This window comes from Melozone crissalis, unplaced genomic scaffold (genome assembly GCF_028551555.1).
Source record: "Melozone crissalis strain CALT ecotype California unplaced genomic scaffold, PUWL_Pcris_2 ptg000033l_1, whole genome shotgun sequence".
Classification (NCBI taxonomy): domain Eukaryota; kingdom Metazoa; phylum Chordata; class Aves; order Passeriformes; family Passerellidae; genus Melozone; species Melozone crissalis.
The window spans coordinates 11692066-11717641 of NW_026535811.1; the positions used below are offsets into that span (position 1 = coordinate 11692066).

The 25576-nt window shown below is 38.8% G+C and overlaps 1 protein-coding gene across 2 annotated transcripts in view; it reads right to left on the bottom strand.

The window, feature by feature from the left end:
* Positions 1 to 8177: 8177 nt before the first annotated feature.
* IPO8 (importin 8) overlaps positions 8178 to 25576 on the bottom strand; it is a 42780-nt gene continuing 25381 nt past the window's right edge. Inside the window, exons 15-26 of one of the 2 annotated variants that reach the window (XM_054281866.1) lie at positions 25008 to 25168; positions 24437 to 24562; positions 23729 to 23795; positions 22971 to 23096; positions 22413 to 22510; positions 21288 to 21383; positions 19667 to 19887; positions 13071 to 13276; positions 11419 to 11655; positions 10634 to 10750; positions 10476 to 10536; positions 9840 to 9929 (exon numbers count right to left, since the gene is read on the bottom strand). In XM_054281866.1, the coding sequence (XP_054137841.1) occupies positions 10514 to 10536; positions 10634 to 10750; positions 11419 to 11655; positions 13071 to 13276; positions 19667 to 19887; positions 21288 to 21383; positions 22413 to 22510; positions 22971 to 23096; positions 23729 to 23795; positions 24437 to 24562; positions 25008 to 25168 (1478 nt within the window). In that variant the 3' untranslated portion in view covers positions 9840 to 9929; positions 10476 to 10513. Of the gene's footprint in view, positions 9930 to 10475; positions 10537 to 10633; positions 10751 to 11418; positions 11656 to 13070; positions 13277 to 19666; positions 19888 to 21287; positions 21384 to 22412; positions 22511 to 22970; positions 23097 to 23728; positions 23796 to 24436; positions 24563 to 25007; positions 25169 to 25576 lie in introns of both variants that reach the window. The other variant, XM_054281865.1, reaches the window with a different exon arrangement.

The window sequence follows — 25576 nt, forward strand, 5'->3', positions numbered from 1 at the left end:
ACCTTGGATGAAAGCCACAAAATGGCAACAAAATAAACTAGCACACATCCTTTGACATTAAGTAGCTGGTGCTATATTTTCCTGCAGCAATGCTGTCATAAAGTAAAATCCAGACTTAAAAGTCAACTACAGCTCCATATCCAAATAAAAAGTAGAAGCCAATTAAATCTTCCCCTGCCCAAAACTGGAACAAAGCAAAAATACGGAGATATTTTAAATATAAATACTAAGCAAAGCAATACTCTCTTCTTCTTGTCATAGTTAATCTTGGATGTATTTGCCTTATGTTTTCTGTATCTTCCCCAACCTGCAGTACAGTTACAGAATTTCATCATATAAGGATTTGGGCCTTGATTCAGTAATTTGATCCTGAAACACTGGAAAAAATTACACAAAATCTATTTGAAAACATTTTACATTAAACTGTATCTAAAGAAAGAAAGAGAACAGTAAGAGAATCTCACGGTCCATGCTTTATGGGAGTATCTATTGACAGAAATATCTAGCACCACTCCACAGTTAGGTTTCCTACTTGAGCAGATCACAGTCACAAACCCCAAAGAGGTGCACATGTGAGAAGTGGACAGAGGAATCCAGAATCACAATGAAGTGAGAAAATTTCTGTGTTTACAAAAAGCAGAAGCTGAAGATCTAAGACAACATCCTGATGCCCTGAAGATCACTGCACTGTGAAGCTACAGAACAGACAGCAAAGTGAGAGGGTAACAAAGCCTAATCAGAGCAGACAGAGACTAACACAAGCACTCCTTGTGACAGGCAGCCAGGAATGATTTGCAACCAAAACCAGCTGCTACTTCAGCCACACAGTGTCAGTGCTTTGTGTATTTTATTAGGAGAATATCAATCACCAACAGAAAATCCCATTAAACAAAAAATCAAATGAGCCTTCACCAGACTTAAGAAGGAACCACAATAACGCAGGCAGCCTGAGACTGTGCAGAATCCTCTCTTATTGACACAACAAGCTTTGGCAGCCAGGAAAGTTCCTTTAGAGCCTCCAGCCTGGTGGCTCAGACAGCCCCAGTTCCAAAGTACTTACAGATCAGAGGAGCACAATAGGAAAGTATCTGCAACCTCTTTGCCTTAGATCTACCTTCATGCAATCAGTAAACATTTTGATTAACAATGCATTGGGATAACTATTCTGTAACTGAACATCTGGAATAGCGGCTCTTCTTCACAGTGATTTCCATGCTTGCTGTTCCAGTGAAATCAATGTTTATGGTATTTCTTGTGCATGGATTCTCTCCTGGCCAGGCTGGCTTTTTGTTTTCCCTCCATCACAATGGTGCAGACAGGTCCTTGTCAGTTTTTCTTCATAACAGTAATAGAAACAGAGCTAATCATGCTGTTCACCCTGAGTTGATTCTTGTTTGGCAGAATTATGATCCTTGCCACACTGAGGAACCAGACTCCATGTCTCTGTTGAATCTCACCTCATGCTGACACATTTCTGAGTGGTCTATACATAGCAAAGGATGGCAATAACTGGTTCAGTTCAGTGCACAGTCAGCTGCACTGCAGTGCTCTCCCATTATTCTCGTTGCAGTTTTGTTTAACCCCCTGCATTCTCCAGGAAGTTCCTTATGGCAGGAGGAACACGAGACACAGGATGTGCTGTCCCTGTGAGAGCACAGCCACAGCTGCTGCTGAGAGCCCAGTGCCAGCCCCGTGGCCATGCTCAAATCCCTACACAAAGGTGCAGACTTTTGGCCCCATTACCACACTCTGCACAACCACCTCTCAGGGCAGGCAAGGAATGTTGTGTAAAAAGGACACTATGGAGTATTTCTATTTAATAGAAACTGCTTAAGGCATCCTTTGTTGTTCTGGTTGCACACTGTGCTCTACAAGGTGCTGAGAGATAGAAGGCCAATGCATTTAATAAAAAAAAAAAAAAATCCATTATTCATACACTGATATGACCTTTCCATACTCTGTATTTTGCTCAGAATCTCATTTATGTGACTATGAAGAGTTTTTCTGATGTGCACACAATACCATGCAGCTTGAGCTCTGCCAGAAAAAAAAATCAGCAGGAAACTGTATGACATTGGGTAAAGTCCCAGTAATTTAATCAAACGGGTAATTAAATTATTTAAATTGTTCATTTAACATACCTGGCAACAAGAGAAACCAAACACTGATCCTGTTTCCTGTTTGCTAGGGACCAAATGGAACAAGTTATCATTTTACAAGACTGGGAGTTAGAATTCAGGTTAAGGATGCGATTCTAGTCCAAAAAAGATCAACACTGTCAGAGGGCAGGAGGCAGCATAGGAGCCAAATATTCACTTGGGTAACAAATGCACTCTTTAGAGCCTTTTAGAAGTGGCAATCACAACCTGCAACCTCACAAGCAATCCAGGATGTTTGTTAATACCTGCAGAGGGGCTCCCCAGCCTGCACCCTCGCACATGGTGCAGATGATACTGCCAATCATCTGCAGTTCTGCTTCCAATCCATCAGGTTCCCTTCAAAGCCTCAGGGGGAATTAGCAATTGGGATGTCATTCATCACCTTGCTGAGAACCATTTTTTCTCCAGGAGAGCTTGTCATACCAAGCAACCCACACAAAATACAATTAAACAGTGTCACTGCTAGACAGATTAAAATTGCGGTTCAATAGTGGAACTCGCTGTTGCTGAGCAATTTCATAAATTAAGTATGTTCTGGCAGAACTTCTGTGGAAGGTATCAGCAGTAATCCAAACACCAGGACCTAGGAAATTGCATGGGTAAAATCCTAGCCCTGTTAGAAGCAATAGCAAAATTCCCAGGCACTTATACAGAGCCAGAATTTTAATTTCTCATGCCAGCTGCAGCATGTTGCTATGGCTTTGGGCAAACTACACTAATTCAGCCTCTCTAGTTCAAAAACATGGACCAACAAGCATTGCTTCTAGAGACACAGACTGTGGAGGACACACAGAAGTGGTCCATACAATAAAGGGCAAGCATTATCAATCAGTGCAGTTTAACAAACAGGCTACTTCAGCAACTCACCACCAGAGAAATACTCCACTCATACGAATACCAGGCCTGCAGTTCCTGCCTGGAAAATTCATTTCTTGTCCTGGGGAAGGCTGGTAACAGTGTCTTCTTTATGAACTGCATGCACAGCAGACTGGCTGAACTCTGGTGCAGATGACTATCTTCACTAGCTGGATATTTTGAGGATTGTGTTTGGGTGTTCTGCATCAAACATCAGTTATGTTCTCTCCCAGCCAATGTGTGTAAGTGAACAGCTGCCTTCACAGGTCAGAGATTAACAAACACTGCTACACAAATGCACTTATTAACTCTGGATAACACACACATTTGTTTAAAATGAATTCTCGGGTGTTCTTGCAAAGAAGTTTTATGGCTGTATGAAAAGCAGCTATAAAATGAGATTTGGCTCCTTGGTAGGTGGCATGTTACAATTTTTTAAGAAACATTATTCTTCCCATATAAATGCACAACAGATGTAACATTCGACCTAAGCAATAAGATTTATTACTGTTTTTAAAGCAAATTCAGCACAGCTTAAGAGAACACTGTACAGAATTCTTTAAGCTAGGAAGAGGTTCTTCTTGTCATCAATGCATGCTTTGCATTTGTCAGTTCTTGCCTTCAAAGCCAACCCACAGTTTAGTATTTCAGGCTTTTTACAAAGGTGATGATCCTGCAATTCAATCTGCTAATGTAGCACATAGCAGGCTCCCTCCAGTCACAGCAGTCCTGGGCTCATCTCCTTGCTTTTAGTATCAAAAGAAATGTGCATGGCCTCTTTGGTCTCTTTTTGAGCCCCCAAAACATTTCATGTGATTTATGTTAGGCGTTATTCAACAGCACATGCAATCAAAAGTAAGTGTCACACATTGTTTGGCAATGAAAAATAAACATTACAGCTGTGATCAAAGAACATGTCTTGCTTATATTGTCTTACATTAATTTCTTTACCTCATGCACTTTTGTATAAATAGTGACGGTTTCATATTTTCTTCAGAAGCCACAGTTCTTCTGTTTTCTAAAAATAACCTGCTTATGCATAATCTTCTCTTTTCAAAGCACTGTTCTTCCTTTTGTTAAGTTCATTTCCAAGATCTCTGTGCATAAAAAGTGGCGAAAGATGGATATGTGCAACTTCGCTAACAAACATGTTGAAAATACCTAAAAATGAGGAACAGTTCCTGGATAAATACCTTCAATGGTAAACAGTTCTGTGAGAATGAATAGGCTTCAATGTTATGCAGTAATTTTACATTTTGTATAAGGGCACGAAACATGAAAATTAAAACATACCTGAGAATAATATTAAAATCTCATTTCAAGAAAATTTTTGTTGCTCCACAGCTTTAACTATCAAGTAGTTTCACAGTTTTTGCATTTCACTTCATGTAACATAATCCAGGTGGTCCAGCAGGCAGCCCCTGACCGACACTCTCTCAGGTGAATCCTGCAGCTGACACTGCTGTATTCACATTTGAGAAATCCATGTATCTGGAACTTCAACTCCTACCCCACCATGAACAGAGCCAAACTCTCAAACTGTGAACCTCTATACAGCCTACAAAGAGAATTCTAGCATTAATATACCTCTTCCACCTCATTTTTCTGTTATGAACTACTTGTAATCAAAATTGGTTTCTGATCTCAAGTTCAAAGCACTGCACAAAATTTAGGGCTGCTCAAGCACATTCTCTTCCCAAAGGCAGGCATGGGAAAAAGTTCTTGGATGCTGCTCTAGAAGACCTAGGCAACATAGGGAATGCTGCAGATCTCAGATCATATCAAAAGCATCTCCTCAATTTAGATGAATCCTTTCCCAATTCATCACAACCACATATGCCTGCAGATTCTCTCTGAATTGGTGTTCTCCAAAACTCTTCTAGTCCAAGAGCAGTTCATCTGCCAGCTCCCTAGACAAAGAGCACTTTCAGTAGCCCTTTAGGAGGTATGCTGATCATCTTTAAGAAAGATTGTAATCCCACTGAGTGTCTCATGTTGGTGATTGCATATCAGTCAGGACAAGCAGTTCCCAGACTTTTTAAAGGGATGCATCTGATTTCTGGCAGAGAAAAATCACATTAAGTCTTCACCTCTCATGCATGGCTGTCAGTCAGGGTACTGACATCCATACAGATGATGCATATTGGATTTGAAGAGTACCTGTGTGTATTTGCAGGGAGCATCAGAAATAGATCCACAGGCCAGGAAAGTTTCGGCCTGTCCAGTGCCCAAGCACTGCTTTCATTTTCTTTCCTTTTTCACTGGTTTTCCCTGATTAGTTTAACAAAACTAGTAGCAGTGGAAGAGGTGTCCAAAGCAAGCAGCTTGGCCTCCTCCCACATCCCCTTTATGACATGGTTTTATGCTGAGACTTTTTGGTATCTGGAAGAGTGTCTGGCTTCCTTAAACACAATGGGAACATGCACCTCTACTGAATCCCACCCACCTGGGTTAAAACCTGATATCCCACAGAAAAGAATGCTATTTTCACTCCTAAGATCAAGAAGTTCCTAGCCATGCCTGCTGTATGCTTTTCTGCAGTGAGGGAAAATCAATTCTCTGCCTACCTGCAGAGACAGCCTCTTGGACTTGAAGAATGTCCTCAATCAGAGACAGAAATCCTTGAGGAACTGACCACCAGACTGCCAAATATTAACAAAAGATTGACTGGGGCACATCTCAGGATGAGGACTGGGTATTCCATTACATAGTGCATTTTTGCCTATCCTTTGATCAAATTTCAGTCCAAGGTATAATTTCAAAGTGCCCATATTAAGGAGTAAATCACAGAAAGTCTCATCAAACCACAGGCACAAGTGAGGGGTTTTTGAAGTTCTGTATCATCTGTGTATGTCAAATGAGGAAACTGTTCTACAGCAAGAAATGCAACTGATAAATTGCATTGCTTCAAGAAAAAGATTTTATAAAAATTGCTTAAGGTTTACCTTTTCAGGTCTTTTGAAAACTCCCTAGAATGTTCAATAACATTGTGGCTGACAAAAGAAGAAAAGGAGGAAAGAAAAAGACAGGAAAGCATTTTGGAAACAGGACAGTTAATCATTCATGTTGTCTACAATTCCTTTGGCTCAAGACAATCTCAAGACAGACTCTGGCTTTGTAGTAAGAAAAAAAATATCTCTACTGTCCTACCATGTATGATGGAATCCAGAGCCACAAACTGCCAGGACTTCACAGGCAAAGGGCATGTCCTAAAGCAGAGCATTTCATGGCTCCCTCTCATCCCACAGGCAGCCTTTTTCCCTAAAGGAAAGCATCTTACAATATCATTTTGTGTGACATTCTTTAAATATTTTGACTTAACACTCCCAAAGTACATTCATTTCAGTCAGATTGTGCACATGTGGGTTTTGGGGGATTGTTGAGGTTTGGGGTTTTCCAACCTTTTCCTCAGCTTGATATTCTGCACTCTTCCAGGAGCTGACCATTGTGATTAAAGATTCTGCCTTGTAATGAAAGCAAGCAATGTACTTCAATGCTGAAAGAGAGACAGCAAAAAGAGGCAGCCAAAACATGTGGTGATTCTTATTTTCTTTTCACAAGTGACAAAACAGCATATGCAGTTCAACACCCAGGATCAGTTAATTTTATCTGGAAAAGCAGCTTATGTAAGTTCCCATTTGCTATGATTACAACCCCCATAACACTAATTTCCTATGTAAAGCCACTGTGGTGCCCACACAGATCATCCTTACACTTTGGGATTATGGGCACGGGGCAACATAAGTCACCAGTTATCAGCCTTTGTTTTATTTTGCAGTACATTCATGATGCTCTATCCTTCCAATGGCAAATACATCATGCTTGCTTGGCAGTGCTGGTATCTGATATTCCACAATTACCTCAGTTCAAAGTGAGACAGTAAATGCACATTTGTGTTACTCTCCCTTTAATGTAGTACAAAGCTGGACACAGCTCAGAAAGAAACACCTAAAATTCATTACCTATTTATGAGCATATACAAATGGGTATTTATCATGTTAAAAGAGAACCATGTGTTAAAATGAAGGCCAGAGCCCAGTAAATCTTTTTGGATGAAAACCCTTTTCAAAAAAAAGGAATAAAATCATTAACATTTGCTTTTGCCAGTAGAAACATTTGCTCATGAATCTTCTGGGAAGGGAAAGGCATTTAACCTTTTTACATGCCATTCCCTCAGACATCTCTGACCCCAATGCAAAATAGACAGCAAAGATTCCCAACTCCACAATGCTGATTAAACTCTTGTATGAAACATCTGGATGAAATTTTCTTGGCAGCTGATTTGAAAAGTATACAAGAAGCAGAACTAGGGAGCAGCCATAGTTCAGCTTAGTGACACCAAGATGATGCTATGCAAAAGCAGATTTTACCTTGAACACATCAACTCCTAAATATAAGCCTGTGACAGTGCAACCAACCTCATTAGCAGAAGAAAAATAAATCCATCTTCTACTATGCACACCAGTATAGAGAAGGCAAATGGGCTTTGAAAGAAACCCAACTTGACAATCTTGCTTCTTTTAATAAAATAATAAAGGGCTTTAACAGTTTACCTGCCTAATACCTAACTTCAATTGACAGGTAAGAGAGAAGTCACCAGTGCCCTTAACTTCCAAAAACTATTTCTTACATTTGTGAATGATTTCAAAACTTCTGTGGTTTCTGATGAACTCCCCAACAAACTGGATGTATTGCTTTCCTACTCACTGTCTCAGTCAGTACACCCCCAGGCCTAAATTAGGAAGTGACCTGTAATTTTCATAACCTGACATTCAAAATAAAGGATATCTTGGCCCTCTTCTGCCTGACCAGTGCAGCTCAAGAGACTGTTCTCTTTTAGAACTACAGACTCTGGAATTCTCACAATTTCCACATGTACAACAGGCCTAAAACCAAGACATTTTCACTGTTGCTATTAACTAAGCAGCATCAGTGAAAAACCTACATGAATCAGGCCAACTTTACTCTGTAGCTGCTGGGGAAAGGAAGGCAAAAAAAAGAAAGAGGAAGCAGCAGCACAGAAACAGCTTTAGAATCTGACAAAAAGGTGCAGGAAACAGGAAAGTGTAGGGAACATTCTGCCCCACAGCTGCCAGGCCAGGAAAATTCCAGAAGGAACGGGCAGAGATCCTCTGGCCTTTTCCAGAAGCCAAGGCACAGAGTTATCAGACTCACCCAGAATAGCAAAATGAAAGCTTCAGCACTGCACAGAGCCAGCAGTCTAATTTACTGTAGTTGAAGAAAATTTGATGTGGTGTGGGAAAGGCTTTGACTTTTTATTTGGGACACTGCTGTAAGAAACAGATTATTAGTATGTGTTTAAAACTGATTGGTGAATATTTTTAAATCATAAAGAAATTAACACAGAGACAAAATCTGGTCTAAACATTTTATCTCCAATCCAAAGTTCACATTCTAAAGCACCCCTATTGCTTTTTGCTACAGCACTGTGATCCCAGTAGAGCTAAAGGAGGGGCACCTATTCAAATTAGTACTGCTATCACTTCCTCTCTAAATGAACTTCTCCACAAACACCTTGTCCTATAGAACTCTTTAGGTTGGAAAAGACCTCTAAGGTCATCAAGTACAACTGTTAACTCCATATTCACTGCAAAACCCTGCCCCTAAGTGCCACATCTATGTGTTGCTTAAACACTTCCAGGGATGTTGATTCTTCCCACTTCCCTGGGCAACCTGTCCCAATGTGTGACCACTCTTCCCATGAGGAAATTTTTCCTAATACCTAGTCTAAACCTCCAGTGGTGAAAACAGTCTTCAAAACTCAGGAAAAAAATCTGTCAGAAGAAATTTTAGCATGGAATAAGAATAACCAACTGTAATGCAGACCAGAAATACAATCACAAAGTGTAACAGTAAGAAGTAAGTTTGAAGCTGTTCTTCTTCTACCAAAATAAATAAAATATTGCAAATATTTTGTACCACATTATTCAGTATTACCACTGGAATGGTAATGAAAGAAAAAACCAGAAGAGATTATCCCATGTATAATCCAATATTCATCAATAATAGCAGAAATAAGCTGTCATGTAGAACATCTACATGAGAGGGCCACACCATTTGTCCAGGCAGGAGCTAATATTGATGTAGATTTAGGGTAGGCACCTGCCAGGCAAGCCACTGTAACTCAAGCAAATTGAATTCATGGCTAAGAGAAATAATTTAAGACTACTGCATCAAGGGAAAATCTGCCATTTTGTTAAGACCCTTTGACACAACCAGTGTTTGCTCTGCAACTCCAACAGACACCTCCCTCTACACATTTGGTCTGCACCAAATAGGGAAGGTGTGCTAATATTGTGAATCCAGCAATTGGTATGCAACCAACAAACAATTAAACCGAGCAGTAAAAAGCAGGTGATTGGAAAACATGGAACCAAGGCTTACAGTGTATCAAGAAATGTCCTTACACTTAAAAAATTATAATGCACTCCAAAATCCATTTGTTCAGGCAATCCATGTACAACAGAAGGCACTGTTATCCATATGAATCTATCAATTCTGCACAGCAAAAACCTGAGAAGTGCAACTCAATTAGATGCAGCCTGGCCCCTCCCGGTCATCCAGGTTCCTTGAGGACGAACATTTCCTTTCAGTCCATCAAATTATAAAAACACCACAAGAATTTGTACATTACAGTAGCTGGTTAGAAAGAGCATTCTGGTGGGGGAAGCACACTGCTTTTTCCCAGAAAACCTTCAGCAGCATTAAATTACCCTCCCCTATCACTCAGAAGTCACGATGATTTCAAGAAAATGTAATGATGAGACCCTTCCCATTGACCTTTGTAGCCAATCCTTCAGTTGCCACCGGGAGTATTTCCAGCAAAATTAAATGCTGTGATCAGTCCTTTGTTGTCAAATGTGTAGCCACTTTGTTGTTCTATTGTCTTAGTCTCTAGAATTCAAAGAAAAAGGATATGAAAAATAAGTCTAGAGAGAACAAACACGTGGTGACTCTTACAAAGTAAGAGACAATACAGTTCAACTATGAATGCAAAGTTATGGAAAAAACTCTCAGCTGAGTCAAAATTTCACTCCCTAAATGCAATGACAGGAATAAATTACACTCAGGTTTTCTCTGAGGGCATAAATGTGCACACCTCTACAACAGAGTTGAGAAATTATTCCTTTACTGAGTCAGTCTATGCTACACTATTCTTTTTTATTAAATCTGAATTTATTTTCCATAATGCAAGCTTTCTACACATCTAAAACCTCACACTAACTGCAAGGCAACATAAGTAGTTAAAAAGCTAGAAAACTTTTAAGCATAATAACTGATAGTAATCTTTATCAAATGCCTGGATGCTGATGGATATTGCCCTAATTTGTTCTTCATTTCAAATGTCAGATTGTGTAAAACTAGTTCATACCCTGTTGAAAAAAAACAACAGCACAAGTCAATGAGAAGGCAATTAATTAGAAACAACAGTAAACTTACTCTGAATAACACACACTTCCAGGCAAGGAATAATGTAATCATGATATCCTGCTCACGCTTCCTAGAAAACGTTAATTAGCACAGAGGTGGTTGTTACAGATCAGAAGCCGTTCCAACATCTCTGCAAGAGCTGAAAGGGGCCCAGGGAAGTGACTCACCTGCAGCAGTTCTCCTGTGCTCTGCTAATGTGTAGATCTCCTGCAGCTGTTTCTTCTGATCCTCACTCAGAGGTGCAGTCAGGGAGTGGTACCAGGCTGCATCCCGGCTCTGCACCGCTGTCAGGGCAGCAAGGGAGGAAAAGGGACCATCAGCTTACACACAGGTTCATTTCAGAATAACAAACTGAACCACATGAAATTCTGGCTGGTTTTAAAACAGAATCTGCACTGCAAAACAACATCAGTATTCCTGTCGGTTTTCTTTGCACAGAATTCCCACTCTAATAGAGGCAATCCATTTTGGGGAGCTTAATTACATCCTCTGCTTTCTGAAACAGAACGTTAACCATGTGGCCATTATTCATGGACAATGTGAATTGAATCTTCTCGTTTAAAACTCATATGAAAACTAAAAGCAACAGGATTAGTGAAACAGGAAAGGGAGAAAATAATTTCTCCATGAACATCAAGAAGGTGACAAATATTTCTCTATATACGAGTCCCTCTAGTGACCAAGCCCCACTTATTTAGGCTGTGATTGAAAAATTCTGAGGGAGAATGTGAAGAGAATTAATCTTTGGCTCTATTTGCTGTCATATTTTTGCAGCACTAGTAAGCCAAAAAATTGTAGGACTAACGTAAGAAAGTGAGATCACGTTTTTCAGTAATCTAAACCATTACTCGTAACAAAGAAAAGGGTTTTCCCCAGTGATGACCATAAACATCTCCAAATTATAACATGATTTCATCATGCTATATCATTCTGCCAAACAGCAAACACATACTCAGAAGTGCTTGTGTAAAAAACTGGTATTCATCAACACCATTTTCAAGGTCAAGAGGTGTGCTGAACCCTTCAAGAGCAGTCTCCTCCAATGCATCTTCATCCCAGTCGTCATCATCATCATCGTCTTCATCCTCTTCCTCTCCACCTCCAGCACTGCCACCTCCTCCTCCACCATGGTTCTCTTGCATTGCCTGGCTCACTTCGTTTGTCTCATCCTCATCGCTCGGTATCTCTTCTGCAAAAGCATTGATATGGTTTGTAAAACAAAGTTTAAAACTACAAGGAAACAATGACTGATGAATTAAAAACAATTAGTAAATCTAGGTTTTGGCTGGAAAGGGGAACACTTGCTAACATCCCTTCCCCAAAATCTTTAATAGTCTTATGTTAAATGTTAAAATGTTTCTTACATTCAAGATCAGTTAAACTTTTGTTTCTACGCAGACTCGAGGAATGTGGAACAGCCATCTTTTTTCTTCTTTCATTTATGCAGTCATTGTGCAATTACAGGGTCTAAAATTTTTGAGGAAATGCTTTCCAAGAAATGGTCCATCACTCAGCTTTTTAAATTACAGAGACTTGCATAGAATTCTCAAATACACATAAAACCATGAGAAATCCATGAGAAATCTGTAGACCAACTGTATGCCTTCTCTTCTTGAGTGTTGCCTTATTTGAACACCTTAAGTTGGTGTTACCTTCCATTCTGCTTATGAAACTATGACCCCCTGATTTAAATGCAACTACAACCTGCAATTCTAAATACTGCTTTTTCCTACTTAAGGAAAAGCATTTCTGACTTATAATCAAGATTTTAAAAAACCAAAACCTTCATTTCCAAACCTGCAGCTCTTCCTGTGTTAGCAGTTTAGAAAGAATAAAGATGACTATAGATGCAGCAAGCAGGGACTGAATCACAGGATAGAGATGTGAACATTTCTGTGCTGTTTCCATACTGTATTCCTATGCAGTGAGAAGAATTCTGTGATTCCATTACAGAGCAATTATAGGTGAAATGTGAGTGGATTACATAATATGCTTAGGTCCAATCTGATTTTCAGACTACTTAACATCTACTCCTTGTCAAACACATTTGCCTGCAATGCTGTGGACAATTTCCTCCTCTCAATTTCCTCTGTAAGGCATTCTTTGATGTTTTTTCTCTTCTGGCAGACACAGAGGTTAGAGGCCTGTGTGCTCAAGGAACCTCAGCTGTCTCAAACCCTACTCTGCAAACAACCTTCCATTTGGACAAAGATCTGCCAGGATCTCCCTCAAAATTCAGTCAAAAGGGTCTTTCAAATAGCTGGGTAGTGGAACAGCTTCTTTCCAGGAAGAATACACCTAGTGGAGTCCTGGCAAACTCCTGCTGCCTATGTGAGAAGACAGTATATTCACAACCCAGAAGAGTACACCTGCAAGTTACTCTTGAACCAATACTACCCTTTCAAAAATGTTAGCTGTTACACCTTGAAACATTTTGATTACACACTTTGGGAGGAAGAATCAATTCCTAAGATGGTATTTCAAGCACCCAGTAAGCCGAGCTATTTTCAGCAGACTAATGAGTCTTAAAAACGAACTGCAATTTCTTACCCCCTTTAAATTAAATCCAGACAAAATCCACAATGTGAAAAGGGGAGATTTTACCATTATCTTCTGCAAAGTGTTTTTCATCTTTAGCATGATCCTCGTGTTCTGTGAGCTCTCGTGAGGCGCACACTTGTTTTAAGCCCAAGAAGAGGAGGAGGATTGAAGGAACAATCTGGGCAGCCACAGCATCCACTGCAGGTGGTCGGTTCTGCAATTCCATTAGGATGCTCAGTCCTATTATACACATCTTTCTGTCATGGAGTCTGAAACAAGACACAATTGTTAGACAAAACCAGATTTTCACTGCAAGGATATACAGAGAACATTAAAATCTTGACATGTGCATAAGACAATGTCTCAGGCTATGTTCAAAGATCCTACACAAACTAGTTTCTTCATTCTGAATGCAAGTTTCCCACTGGAAAGGACTAATCCAAGAACAATTAAACAACTTTCAAGCACTGGTCAAATTCCTGGAGCAACTTTTTCTGATTACCAAATGCAAAATTTGTAATGCTAAATAAATACTATTTAATAATTATGTAGACTATCTTGTCTTTAATAAAGCATTTGATACAGATTATCATTATTAAATAGGATGGAAAATTAATTTGCCTTGGCTTTGATAGCAGTACTGTTTCAGGGATGGAAATTGGCAAAAACTATTAGTGAAGAGCAATGATAAGCAGGAATGCATTGAATCACAGGGTGCATTTATGGAATGCCCCAGGGACAGCTGAAGTTAAATTATGAGAAGTCCATCAGAATGGCTTATGCATATTTCAATATACAATTTCTAATGCTAACTTGAGACAGATTGCTAACTCTGGTGAAAGCAGGGAAATAATTCCATCTTATCAAGAGTAACTGGCAGTATACTCAAACTGGGAACTTACAAATGAGTAGCCCTGAAGACAATTGAAGGGAAAGAAATTAATTGATTAGTAGCAGAAAGATTTTTATGGGACCACAGTCAGGAAACTAGGTAAGAACCTATGCTCTTACACATAAGAATTGATTTTCACTTCCAGAAAAAGGAATTTTTGCAAACAAGATGGAAAAAACATCTCTAAATGCCTCTGCAGATACTCTCTGGTTCTCCTTTACTGGAAACATCAGAAGTAGTCAACTTGGAGCTAACATTACAGTATTCTGCTATTATAGGCTTGAGAGGAGCTTTTTTGTTTGAACTATTCAATTTGATGCTGACAGTTTCTGTGCAGGCCTTCTGCAGCCAAACCTAGAGAAACCAAGCAAACCTCCAGAGCTGGGAGAAAATGGCCATCCTCTAAACTCTTGGGGTACTTCCATTACTGAACCAGTTTTACTTTGGAATGAAGAGAATACAAGGTGAGAGAGAAGAAATAAGATGGGCACCACAGGCTGCAATAAAGCTGACAGGGGGACTACCAGCTCAATCCACCACTTCAAAAATTACTAGAGAGATACAGCTTTTCAGTGCTTAGGTAATTTCATTACCCAAGTTCCTATATAACATGCTACTGAACTACTATATCCTTTAAGTAACACAAGTGATCCTGTATTGCAGCTTTCTAAACTTTACTAGTGCTTAAACAAGGTTAGAGATCTGGAGGGATTTCATGACACCTCCCATGTTGTTACTCCTGTTAGGATTTACTGAAGTGATTCATTCTCAAGAGCAGCTGACAACAAAAATAAATTAAATATGACCATGCAGAACACTATGATCCCAGCAGACCTTCCAAGAACAACAAAGTCAAGCAGCATATCAAATGACACACTTTGTCACACTGGGTTTGGCTGCTTGGTTACACGTGTTGAAAACCGCACCAAGGCGCAAGCAGGGAATGCAGCACTCCTGTAACCATAATCCTCTTTTCACATGGCATGGGTCACAAAAGAGGGCATGCAAACCAGGGAGACTGAGATAGAGGAACAGGATCTGCTTTCATGAGAAAAAAACCATAAATCCCTTACTCATCTCAGCTGAAATGACTTACTCCTCCATGTTAAAAACAAGCGGTTCGCTCTCTCTTTTTGCAGACCAAAAGCCAAGCTAAAGATAATGCTACCTATAAATGAAGGACAGCTGTTATCTGGAGAGTTATCCATCCTTAGAGCAAATACAAATGTAAAAAACTTTCTTTACCTCCTCTTTTAGTCAGCACTGTCAGACAAGTGTGACCCAAGCTCTGTAATCTATGCACAAGATTTCTATCCTGCATCTTGACACTGGGAAGCCATGAAATTTCTTCAAGACCCAAATGTACAAAGAAGCAATGTCAGCCACATGCACCAGAGTAAACTAACAACTCTTAGCACTACTTTTTATCATACATTTGAAAAAGCTACCATTGCACAACACAAATTGCAAAATGCAACACTAAAATGTAAAAAAAAAAAATCTTAGTAATTAATGGCTTAGCTTCATATGAAATTATCATTTTGGGACAGCAAATCAAAGTACAAGAATGAAGCCCTGCTGTTTGAAAAGGAGTCATCATTGGGAAGCAGCCCAAATGACCAAAACCCACAGCACATTTGTCATGCTCCACTTTAAAGCTGCTAAAGAGAGAAGTTGCAAGAATGAACACATGTCTTGAGAATATGCATGTTATTAGAAGGCCCTGCAGGACAGCAGAAATTCAGGCATTGAGCCATCTTTAGTGAACCTGAGCCAGAAGGAGACTTTTTTTCCACCTGCCAGCACAGAGAAACAGCAGGAAAAGCATCTGCTTTGCCTGAAGTTCAGTATTCTACTATACCCCAGCTGTATTAAGGACTGAACAAGCAAAACAGAGTTTTATATATTTTCATAATAGCAAAGAATGGCTTCAGGACCATTCCCTTGCTATCAAAAGGCTCATTATTTCAGCACCCTTCCATCTGCTCAAGGGAGCCTGGGTATGATTCTCCTCAGTAATTTGTGCTTTGAGATCTGTACTTATTTGCTCAGAAGCACACAATAGCCCTCCCTAACAATCAGGGACTCTGCTTATTCCTCAATGGTTTATCAAGCCTGGGGTGTTGAACACACAACACACAGCCCTGCAATGCACAACTCCAAGCCATGTCTGTTTTTAACAAGCTGTGTGTGGTCCTCATAATCTGCAGGACCTCTTCTTGCTAACACATATTCCTCTAATACAGCACAAAGGATTTTAAAATCTTTTGTATTTTAAACCAAGCTGAAAGTATTTCAGAGAATAAATGCTAAGCCTTTCCTTTTACTGTGAGAATCAAGTTTCTTTCTATTACATCAATCCAGTTCCTGGACAAACTGCAAATAATTAGCCATTCCCTTCTATTTGCAAAGTTGCAACCAACCTAAGACTGGGATCTTTATATACAACTCTGAGAAACCTAGGATTTTTAACTACTCAAACTCCTATCAAATATATAACCCTCTTCAGCTTCAAAAAACCCAAAAGCACTTACTGAGGGTTTTTTTGAAGCAAGTGAGATTGTCCTTTCCCCCTAGTTACCATAGAAGAATTTTTAGTATGAGAATAAGCGTAAGTCATGCAGATGTTTCACCCAAACCTCAGCTGTCAGTAAAAAGGTAGAAAATGGGAAGGAGCAAATGTTTCTGCAAAAGGCCTTCCAGTGTGAAGTTACTGCAGCAAGCATTTAGAAATACATACAGTATCCTGTGGAATATAGGCACTATCAGCACACAACCACAGATATGTGACTTCCACTATGACATACTGAATTTATGCACAGTCTTACAAGGAATTCTGAGTTCTCCTTGCCTGGCTAATTTTTAATATGCCAACTTTGTAACACTTTATCAATAGTTTCCATGGCTTTAATAACATGGAAGAACAGCTACTTATCTTACCATAACTGTTTTTCTCCTGCATTTTCCCCATGGATTCCATCTCATGTGTTTGCACATGCTGCTCCACAAACACTGCATTCTTTTGGCAAACACCAATGGCTCCAGCCTGAGCATGTGCAGCCATGCACAACCCTACTGCTGGCAGAGCACAATCTATGGGGACTAAGACTTCACAGGAACAGAAGAAAGACATAGAATCATGGAATCGTTTGGGTTGGAAGAGACCCTAAAGGTCATCTCGTTCCCATGGTCAGGGACACCTTCCACTAGACCAGGTTGCCCAAAACCCCATCCAGTCTGACCTTGAACACTTCCAGGGATGGAGTGTCCATGCAAAAGAGTGTGAGATTTATGTGAACAAGGCATCTTGGACAGCTGCTGTCAGCCTCACATTCCAGATTTCCTGCATGGCTGACAAAGAAATGACAGCAAGATTCGCCTGGTCCTTCACATCTGGAGGTGGATCTCCTTTGATCTTTTTCAGTTTCTCTAGGATTTGTGAGTTTACCAAATGATTTGAATCTGGGCCTAAAACTGCCTCTTAATGGAAAGTAAGTTAAGTGTAAACCAAAGGAACAAATGGCAGCTGATGAGAAAAAAGGGCTGTACAAATAAAGGTGCCCACTGCTCTCTGATGAAAACATGAACTTGTTAAGGGGGGACCCAAGAAAGGGTTTCAAGAACACCAAATTTTTTTGCACTTCTATCTTTTCCTGTTCAGTCAGGCCTCTGAATCTGGGGCTCCTGTAATACTCCTAAGAAAACAAACAGTCTGCTGGAAGCAGTGCTCTCCTGAGGGAAAGGGAGGAAGTCCCTTACAGCACATCACAGTGCCTCACCAGCAGTACCACAGCAGAACTCCTACCCTACATCTGGGAGCCACAAAGTGAGGAGACAGCACAGAAGGAAGAGTGACTTTTAGATTTAAGCAATATTACAGATAATTATTTCTCTGCTGGTAGCAGCAGATCAAAGAGAGGTTTCTAACCCTCTGCTGCCATTCAAGTGCACTCTGGGTAGAATGATGGGCATGACAACCACGTGTTTAACTTCTCATTTTCACAGGCTTTGTTAACCTTTGTCTCAGCTCCAAGTACGAGTTTATTTGAACAGTAGTTTCAGTGGCTGATGCTTTTTGATGAGCAACACAGAAGAAGTGAAAATTTAGCTCACAGTAGCTCACAGTACTGAGACTGGAGCCTAGTCAGACCCTAACATTTTTCCTCTCTGAATCTGACTAGCTTCTCAGTGAATGCTCCAGGATGAACTGCTTCAGACTACAAATCTCTTTCAGTTTACCATCTGCAAGGAATATCTTCTTTCCTACCATCTCTGTATTTGCTCAGCATGTGATTTGTAGTAGAAAAAAATGAAAGCACAAAGAGATGAAGCTCAAGAACTTTGCTTCAGCCATACAAGAAAATTGGTACATGGAAATCCTAAAATGTCTTGCCCTTTTCTAAAGCTGGTAGATATAAAAATAATTTAGCAATTACCAATAATATTACCACAAGGTGAGGAAGAAGCAACTTAAGGAAGACATCCATCCAAGCCTATCCATACCCCTGCAGGCAGATGTCAGCCTCCAGTAGCAAAACAAAACTCAGGCAGGAAGGTGAGAGGTAGCTGTTAACTCCATCTGTCTGCTTTGCCCTTAAGTGGATGTGAATCTCCCAGTTAAGACACCACATCTCAGCTGAGAGGCAAGCACTGGCCTTCACCTCTGCTCAGCATCAAGTGCAAGCTTTGCTAGGTGATGACAGGCTTTGCTCCCCTTCATTAACTTTACAAATGCTCAGCTCCTGCCTGAGCACACCAGTGCAGCACACACACATTCAAGGGAGGTCACAGTGACGTTTCAGTTCAGCAGGATGCGAAGAAGTCAATGGCACAATGATAAATATGCAAGTTGATTGTGAAAATTCATTTAAAATCAGAACTGGGGTTCACTGGCAAGAGTAATGTTTTGGTTATTTTTTAATTAAATGTAGCAGTTAAAAGTAACTTACAAAATACAGACCAGAAAGTATGTACACATAAAAGGTTAACATGTTGTTTGTTACAAATGGTAAATACAGTTACTGGCTTTTGCATCTATGTATTAGCCTTTGCAAGTTATTATCACAAAGATTCTGATATAATACAATTTGTAATTCCTTTTAACTGCTTTTTGGTATAATATAATCTGCCAGTTTATGTATGTACCACATAGCTTATATAAATAATAGTGTGATGAATACATATTATATCTTAGGCCTTAGCATAATATTAAAATGAAAACTGAGTATTGTATTAAAATGCTTTTATTTGTGTAACTAGCCCAGATAATGGTGTGAAATAGCTAGGTTGTTTCTCACATTTGTGGACCATCTTATCTGAATGATAACAGTGACAAGAACCAGGACACCAAGAGAAAAAAACTTACTACTGACTCTCCAATTATTAAAAAGTACCAAAACAACAGAATGGAGCCTCAAGCAGAAATAAAACATATTGATTTAATCTACAAGATGGCATGTAGACAAGTTAAAGATTAAAACCAAGCAAAAGAGTTCCTAGAATATGTAAACTCACAGGAATATTTGAATACACATAAACTCTTATGAACATGCATGTAACACCTGTAACATAACAGTACATAGAGAACATTGTTTTAAGCTAACAATGTGCTTTTGGCAGATTGCCAAACACCCTAGTGCTGGATATCGTCCCTTTTATCCCTTACTAAACTTTTAGAAGTTTTCAAGAGTGATCACAGTTTCTCACATTGTTGAAAACCAGCTGGTCAATATTGAATATTGTAAAAAATAAACCTCTCAATACTTGCCCAAAAAAACAGTCTGTGTCATTCATCCACTGGTTTATGAACTGTGCAGTGATGGGCTCAGGATTGTGTGGAAATCTGATGTTCTCCAAGGTGTGCAAAAGTAGGTCAGGATTGTAGTAGAGTGCAGCTATGGCAACTTGAAGACACATGGTACGGAGCTCGCTCGTTTTAACTCCTCGAGTCAGGCGCTCCAGAACAGCCTCCACAAAGAGGGGAATGCACTGGGCACAAAAGAAGACAAAAAAGAAAAGGAAAGGGAAAAAAACCCCAGTCATTAGACATGTTGCCAGACAATACAAAATTTGGTAATATTTTTACCAGAATTATGTCCTGAGTTGTCTGAAGTTTAGGTATAGAAGAAAGGAAAAGATTCCTTTCACTTTCTAGCCTCTGATCACACAGTTATAAATCTTCCCCAAAACAGCTCTTCTCTGAGCTAAAAATTGCAGTGTTATTCTGAGCACAGGGGAGTATATTTCAGGCCTTTGGTCGAGTTTGCTCTAGCATGTTGAAAAGATTTAGCAAAAGACTCAGACATTCTCATCTTTGAAGAAAGACACTAAATATTTCAAAACTAACAGGCATTAGAAATTAAACTACCTAAATTCCTAACATAGTTAGAAGTTTTTCCTAATAAATGTAAAGTGATGTTAAATTTTTTATAGAAGTTTAAAACGAGTTTATTCAGATAAAATCAAACGTGCACAAATTTCTAAACAATGAAATAAACATCTTCTAAACACATGCATATTTCAATGGGCACATTTATATATTACAAAAATTTGGCAAGCATTACAAAAGTTTTAGTTTATGAGTTTCAGTTCAGTGTGCAACCATTTTAATTCATAGAGTTGTACAACTCAATTAAGCCTTCCACCACATATTTATTTCAATGCAAATGCATTGAAGTCACTTTAAACTCTTCCAGATTTCCTTTAAAAAATAAAACCTTTCAGAGAATGTTTTCATCTTCAATTACTTCAGATTTACACGAGTAAAGTTATACCACTTTCAGTGAAATTAACTGAAAATTTATCACTGAAATCCATGGATTGCACTGTGGCAACATCAAACATGGTGTGTCAAGGTAATTTAGGCTCATTATATGAGTCCAGAATTTGGCCCTTAATAGGAAAAAGACTACTTTCTAAAAAGGTGTTCTAAGAAACTCTGGAAAATTGTGATTATGTTTCTCTCTGCAATCACAAGCAAGCCATGCTAAAAAATCTGCATTTCTAAATGCACTTAGTAATTTAAAACATCAAAAAGTTCCCATAGCTTGGAGAAACAACAGCAGTTGGATATGTACAGTTAACCTCTCAGCCACATTAGTTTTAACTATGTGTTTTGCATCAAAAGGGAATAGAAAGAAAAAAGCTACAATCTTGCACAACACACTATATCCTTATAATTCAGTCCATATCCATTTTGTGGTCATGCCCACTAACATCTTGTCTCAAAACCAAAAAACCCCAACCTTACAAACTTTCCTGAGCTCATTTACTTCTGTCTTTCTCCCCAGTGTACATTTCCCTCAAATTCTCTAACTGCAGCTGTTTCTCTCAGGAGTCATGGATCATTAGAAAGCAATAAAAGAGAAAACCTGTTCAATATGAATCACCTGGTCAATACCCCGTCCTTTGCACTGAAGAACAATCACTTCTAGGAGTTTGGCTGCATGGCACTCTGCATCTTCTCCTGCATCTCCTGTCAATACCTAACAATCAGAGTAACAATTTAGCAGTAATCACTGACAACACTGAAAGCAAGTGCTCCTGTACCTGAATACATCCAAAAATCTCTACACAGCATATACATATGTATTCATGTTAAATTTTGTGAGGAATTAAGACACATAATTCATCTCTACGGGACATAAACAAGGATAAGTGGCTAAACATGAATTTTAAAAACTAGAAGAAATTACTGTAGTTCTTAAAGAATGTTGTATTATTTATATATTCTCACTTCCCCTTTTTTAGAAAAGAAATGTCACTTATAAGAATCACTGATGCTTTCCACATGGTGTTTCCATTCTTTCACTTCAATTCTAATAGTCACTGGCTGATTAACAGCATGGTAAAGTGAAGTGCAATGTCTAGGCTAGTTTCTGATTAAGAACAAGATGTATGCAATCATTCTGTGTGTAGGCACATACAAATGAAACTGAGTGCTTCATCTCAATACATTTCAACCCCATGGTCACTGTCAATCAAACCTGACAAAAGAAGCAAAATTTTCACAATCTAATAAACACTCCAAGTTTCTTAAAAATAAGCAGGTAGCTAGATGCTTAACACTCTCTAATGCCCCAAATCAGAGGAGGACTGCAGCATGATCTCATACTTTATTATACATGAGAGACTCAGCATGAAAGAGAAACAAGATAAATGTAGGAAGAACTTCAAATGAGCTTGCACCTTAGCTGACAACCAGAGAGTCCAACTGCAAGATACACAACCCAAGGAAATCAGGCTTCATTAATTCCCTACCTACCAAAATAACTTTCCATGGAAGAGAGTCAAGACAAACAGCAACTTTCTCCCACACAGCTTTTTGCATGTAATTTTCTTAAAGTATGTCACTTATAAAGTGTGAAGGTGCTGTGTGTGCTCAGAACTGAGTCAAGACCAAAATTCACTTAGTTCTGAAATGCTTGGTCACCACGTGGCATGTTCAGGTCACTCAGCTCCTCTAATTGTTATGTACCAGTGATAAGAACAACAGTAAGAATCAGAAGCCTCACCTTTTTACACATAGAGTAAATGATTTCTAAATGCTTTGGGTTAGACAGTAAAGTATCAGTGTCAATGGTCACATAATTATGCAAGAGAGGCATCATATCTGCAAAATATGGAGAGCAAAAGAGAAAGAAGTTACTAAAAGTACTAACCAGAGAGGCAGTCTTAAAAAGGGGAATTCATTAGGTGATGTTCTTGAATATGGTTGGAAATTCAAACTCTGATAGTCTTTTCTGGAAGAATTCTTCATAAAATGCACTATGCAGGCTGCATTCTTGGAATTAGAGCAGGACTACATTTTAATGAATCAATCTGTATTTTCACATTAACTTTGAATATTCAACTTTCTTTGAGTTCAGGACCCCTACAACAACTGATCACACTGACAGATTTGCTTCTCCTACTTAAATATCTCCTGTTGCACTCCCACACTCAACAGATGAGCAGGGCATGACTCAAATACATGATCATTTTAAACCTTGGCACTAAATGGAAGAGACCCTGATCTGCTAGAGATGAATTCTCAAACAGTAAAAATATCACTAGAACAGAAGTGAATTTACCTGCAAAGTATTCAAAGCAGTCCTGCTGGAAAACCTCGTACAGAACACCTAAAAGCTGCCACATCTGAGGTGAAACCATCTGGCATGTTAAGCTGAAGGCCAAGGACAGAATTTCTTCATAAAACTCTGCAAAAGACAGTTTGAAGCAGGGTGCTTTACAAAAAAATTTAACTTGCAAATACCTTGAAATCTGGAACAGAGTCCTGAGTCATGTAACAACTAGAAGACAGCAATTAGAAAATAAATCATACAGAGAAAAATAAAACAAATTGTAAAAGACTCTTTCAGACAGGCCTTGTGTTGGCTATAGTTACAATGATATGCATAGTTTTCCACTGCAAATACACACCAAAAAATATATCAGCAGCACATTAAAGACAATGTTTCTCATTGATTTACTGCAAAATATATTTTTTCCTCAGTCTTTGTTTTTTCTGAAAGGCCTTATCACAAAAGTGTAACTTTTAGTGCAGCATACTGATGAAGCAGTAATTTAATTGCAGACCATGTCCATAAGAGACTAATGTAATTTAGACATTTTCCTTTAACACAATTAGCCAGAATTATAATCAGAACAGCATCTTCAGCTTTTGACCTCCAAAACACAACAGCCAATCTGACTAATGTACAAGAGTAGAAATTACAATGGTAAAGTAATGGCTTATTCTTTAAAGAAACACACACAAAAAAAGATAAAATTCTGTTCTGAAAGATAACAATAATTAATTTACATGATTTTTCATATCTCTAAAACATACCTATCACGTGTTTCTGCAAAACAAGGCCAATGATCTGTAAACAAATGCTCTCGAGCTGTTGAGTGATCTGAAATAAAAACATAGAGCAGTTTATTTAAAAAATTAGGAATACAGCAATCAAATACATGTATTTGACTAATTCACTTTGAGCAGTTCTTCAAATCAAAAAGGCTTTTATCATTTTTTAAATGCTGCATCAACAATCATAATATTATGAAATAAGGTCTCACTGATGCAGAAAGAACCTCTTTACACTGAATATGTGATTTGTTGGCATATTGCACCACAACTGGGAGACCAATTCCTAGGAATTCTATCCAAGATATTGCTGGGTAAACTAAAGATATGGATCATCAATGTAAAAAAACTAGGTTTATGCAAAATATTTCTTTTAAAATTGTATTTTAACAGTCTTTAATACAACTAGCCAGCGTGAAGAAAATTAACTCTACCCCAACCAAAACCAGCACATTCCAATGAAGTGTTTACCAAGTAAGGGCTAAGAATTTTACCCTTGGGACATAAATTGCCTTGAGGTTGAAAGCTGAAAATTAATAAATCACAAAAGTAATCTGGGCTTTAGATTCCAATCTGTCAGAGATGGCTTGGTACCATCCCACTGCAGTAAATGCACATTCATGCCAAGTGATGCAACATACACAGAAATGCTTCTTGTCATGCATGAAAAACTACCAAGGAAAATCTCACCTCCTTGTGATCTTCCACAACTGTCAGGATTGTGTCAATTGTGTGCAAGATGCCCATGGCCATAACCGTTTTGTCCTCTACTTCCTCATATTCCTCGCTCTGAAGTACTTTACCAAATATTTCAGCCTGTGAACAAAACCAACCAGCTTGACATTCAAGAGCAAACCCATGTTTCTAATTTGTCATTCAAAACCAAGGCAGTTAATGCAGCAGCAGCAATGCCTTATCTCTAAGAGCTGTCAGCACTGAAAAATATGCTGGCTGCTTTTGAAAAGGGAATACAGCAAATTAAAATCTCCTCTTTTTTTTCAGAAGTCTACGTCAAGTCATTTGAAATGCTAAATAGTTAGATTGTGGCTCATTAAAACCAGTGACACAAATCAGCGTCTTTGAAAAATCTATAGGTTGTAAAGATGCTTCATACAGAAAAAAAAAATACAAACAGTGCACATACTACAGATGGACTCTTACAAAGATTACTTTAAACAGTGTGTACTTCAAGCAGAGTTCATGAAATGTTCAAAGCAGGCACATGCTTCTGCCTGGAGTGGTCATTTAGTATTGCTCTCACCAGGTGCTGGGTCATGTCCACAGCAATAGTGGCCACTTCCTGGCTGTACTCATAGATCATCTTCTGGATGACATTGGTGAGATCATCGTTCTCTGTCTCCCTCACAATGTGCAGGAGCTCATGCATCACTGGCCTTACATAAGGCTTCACATATTCCTTGGCTAAAAGATGAATAGAAAGCAGGTGAAATCAGCTATCCATAAACACAAATATACAGCATCTCCAAACTGTCAGGTAGCTGACTACTCTTGAACAAAATAAGTTTTTTAAATTTGAATTCACTAAAGAAATAAAAAAGCCAAAAACATACCCAAGGCAATTTTACAGTCTGTAACTCGTAGACAGAGTAAATAAATTGTGTAATATTGAAATGCCACCTACAGCTAAAATCCACTTTTGAGGGAACACTTGCTCTCATACATAAAGCAGTGCTCATTTTTAAATATACACACTGCTTAAGTTCACTAAAAAAACCCCAAAGGTGGGTGATATTTACTTTATAAAAACATGCTGATTCTAACTTCTTTTGCATCATCAAAACTTCAAGTCAGAATTTTGGGATGTAATGA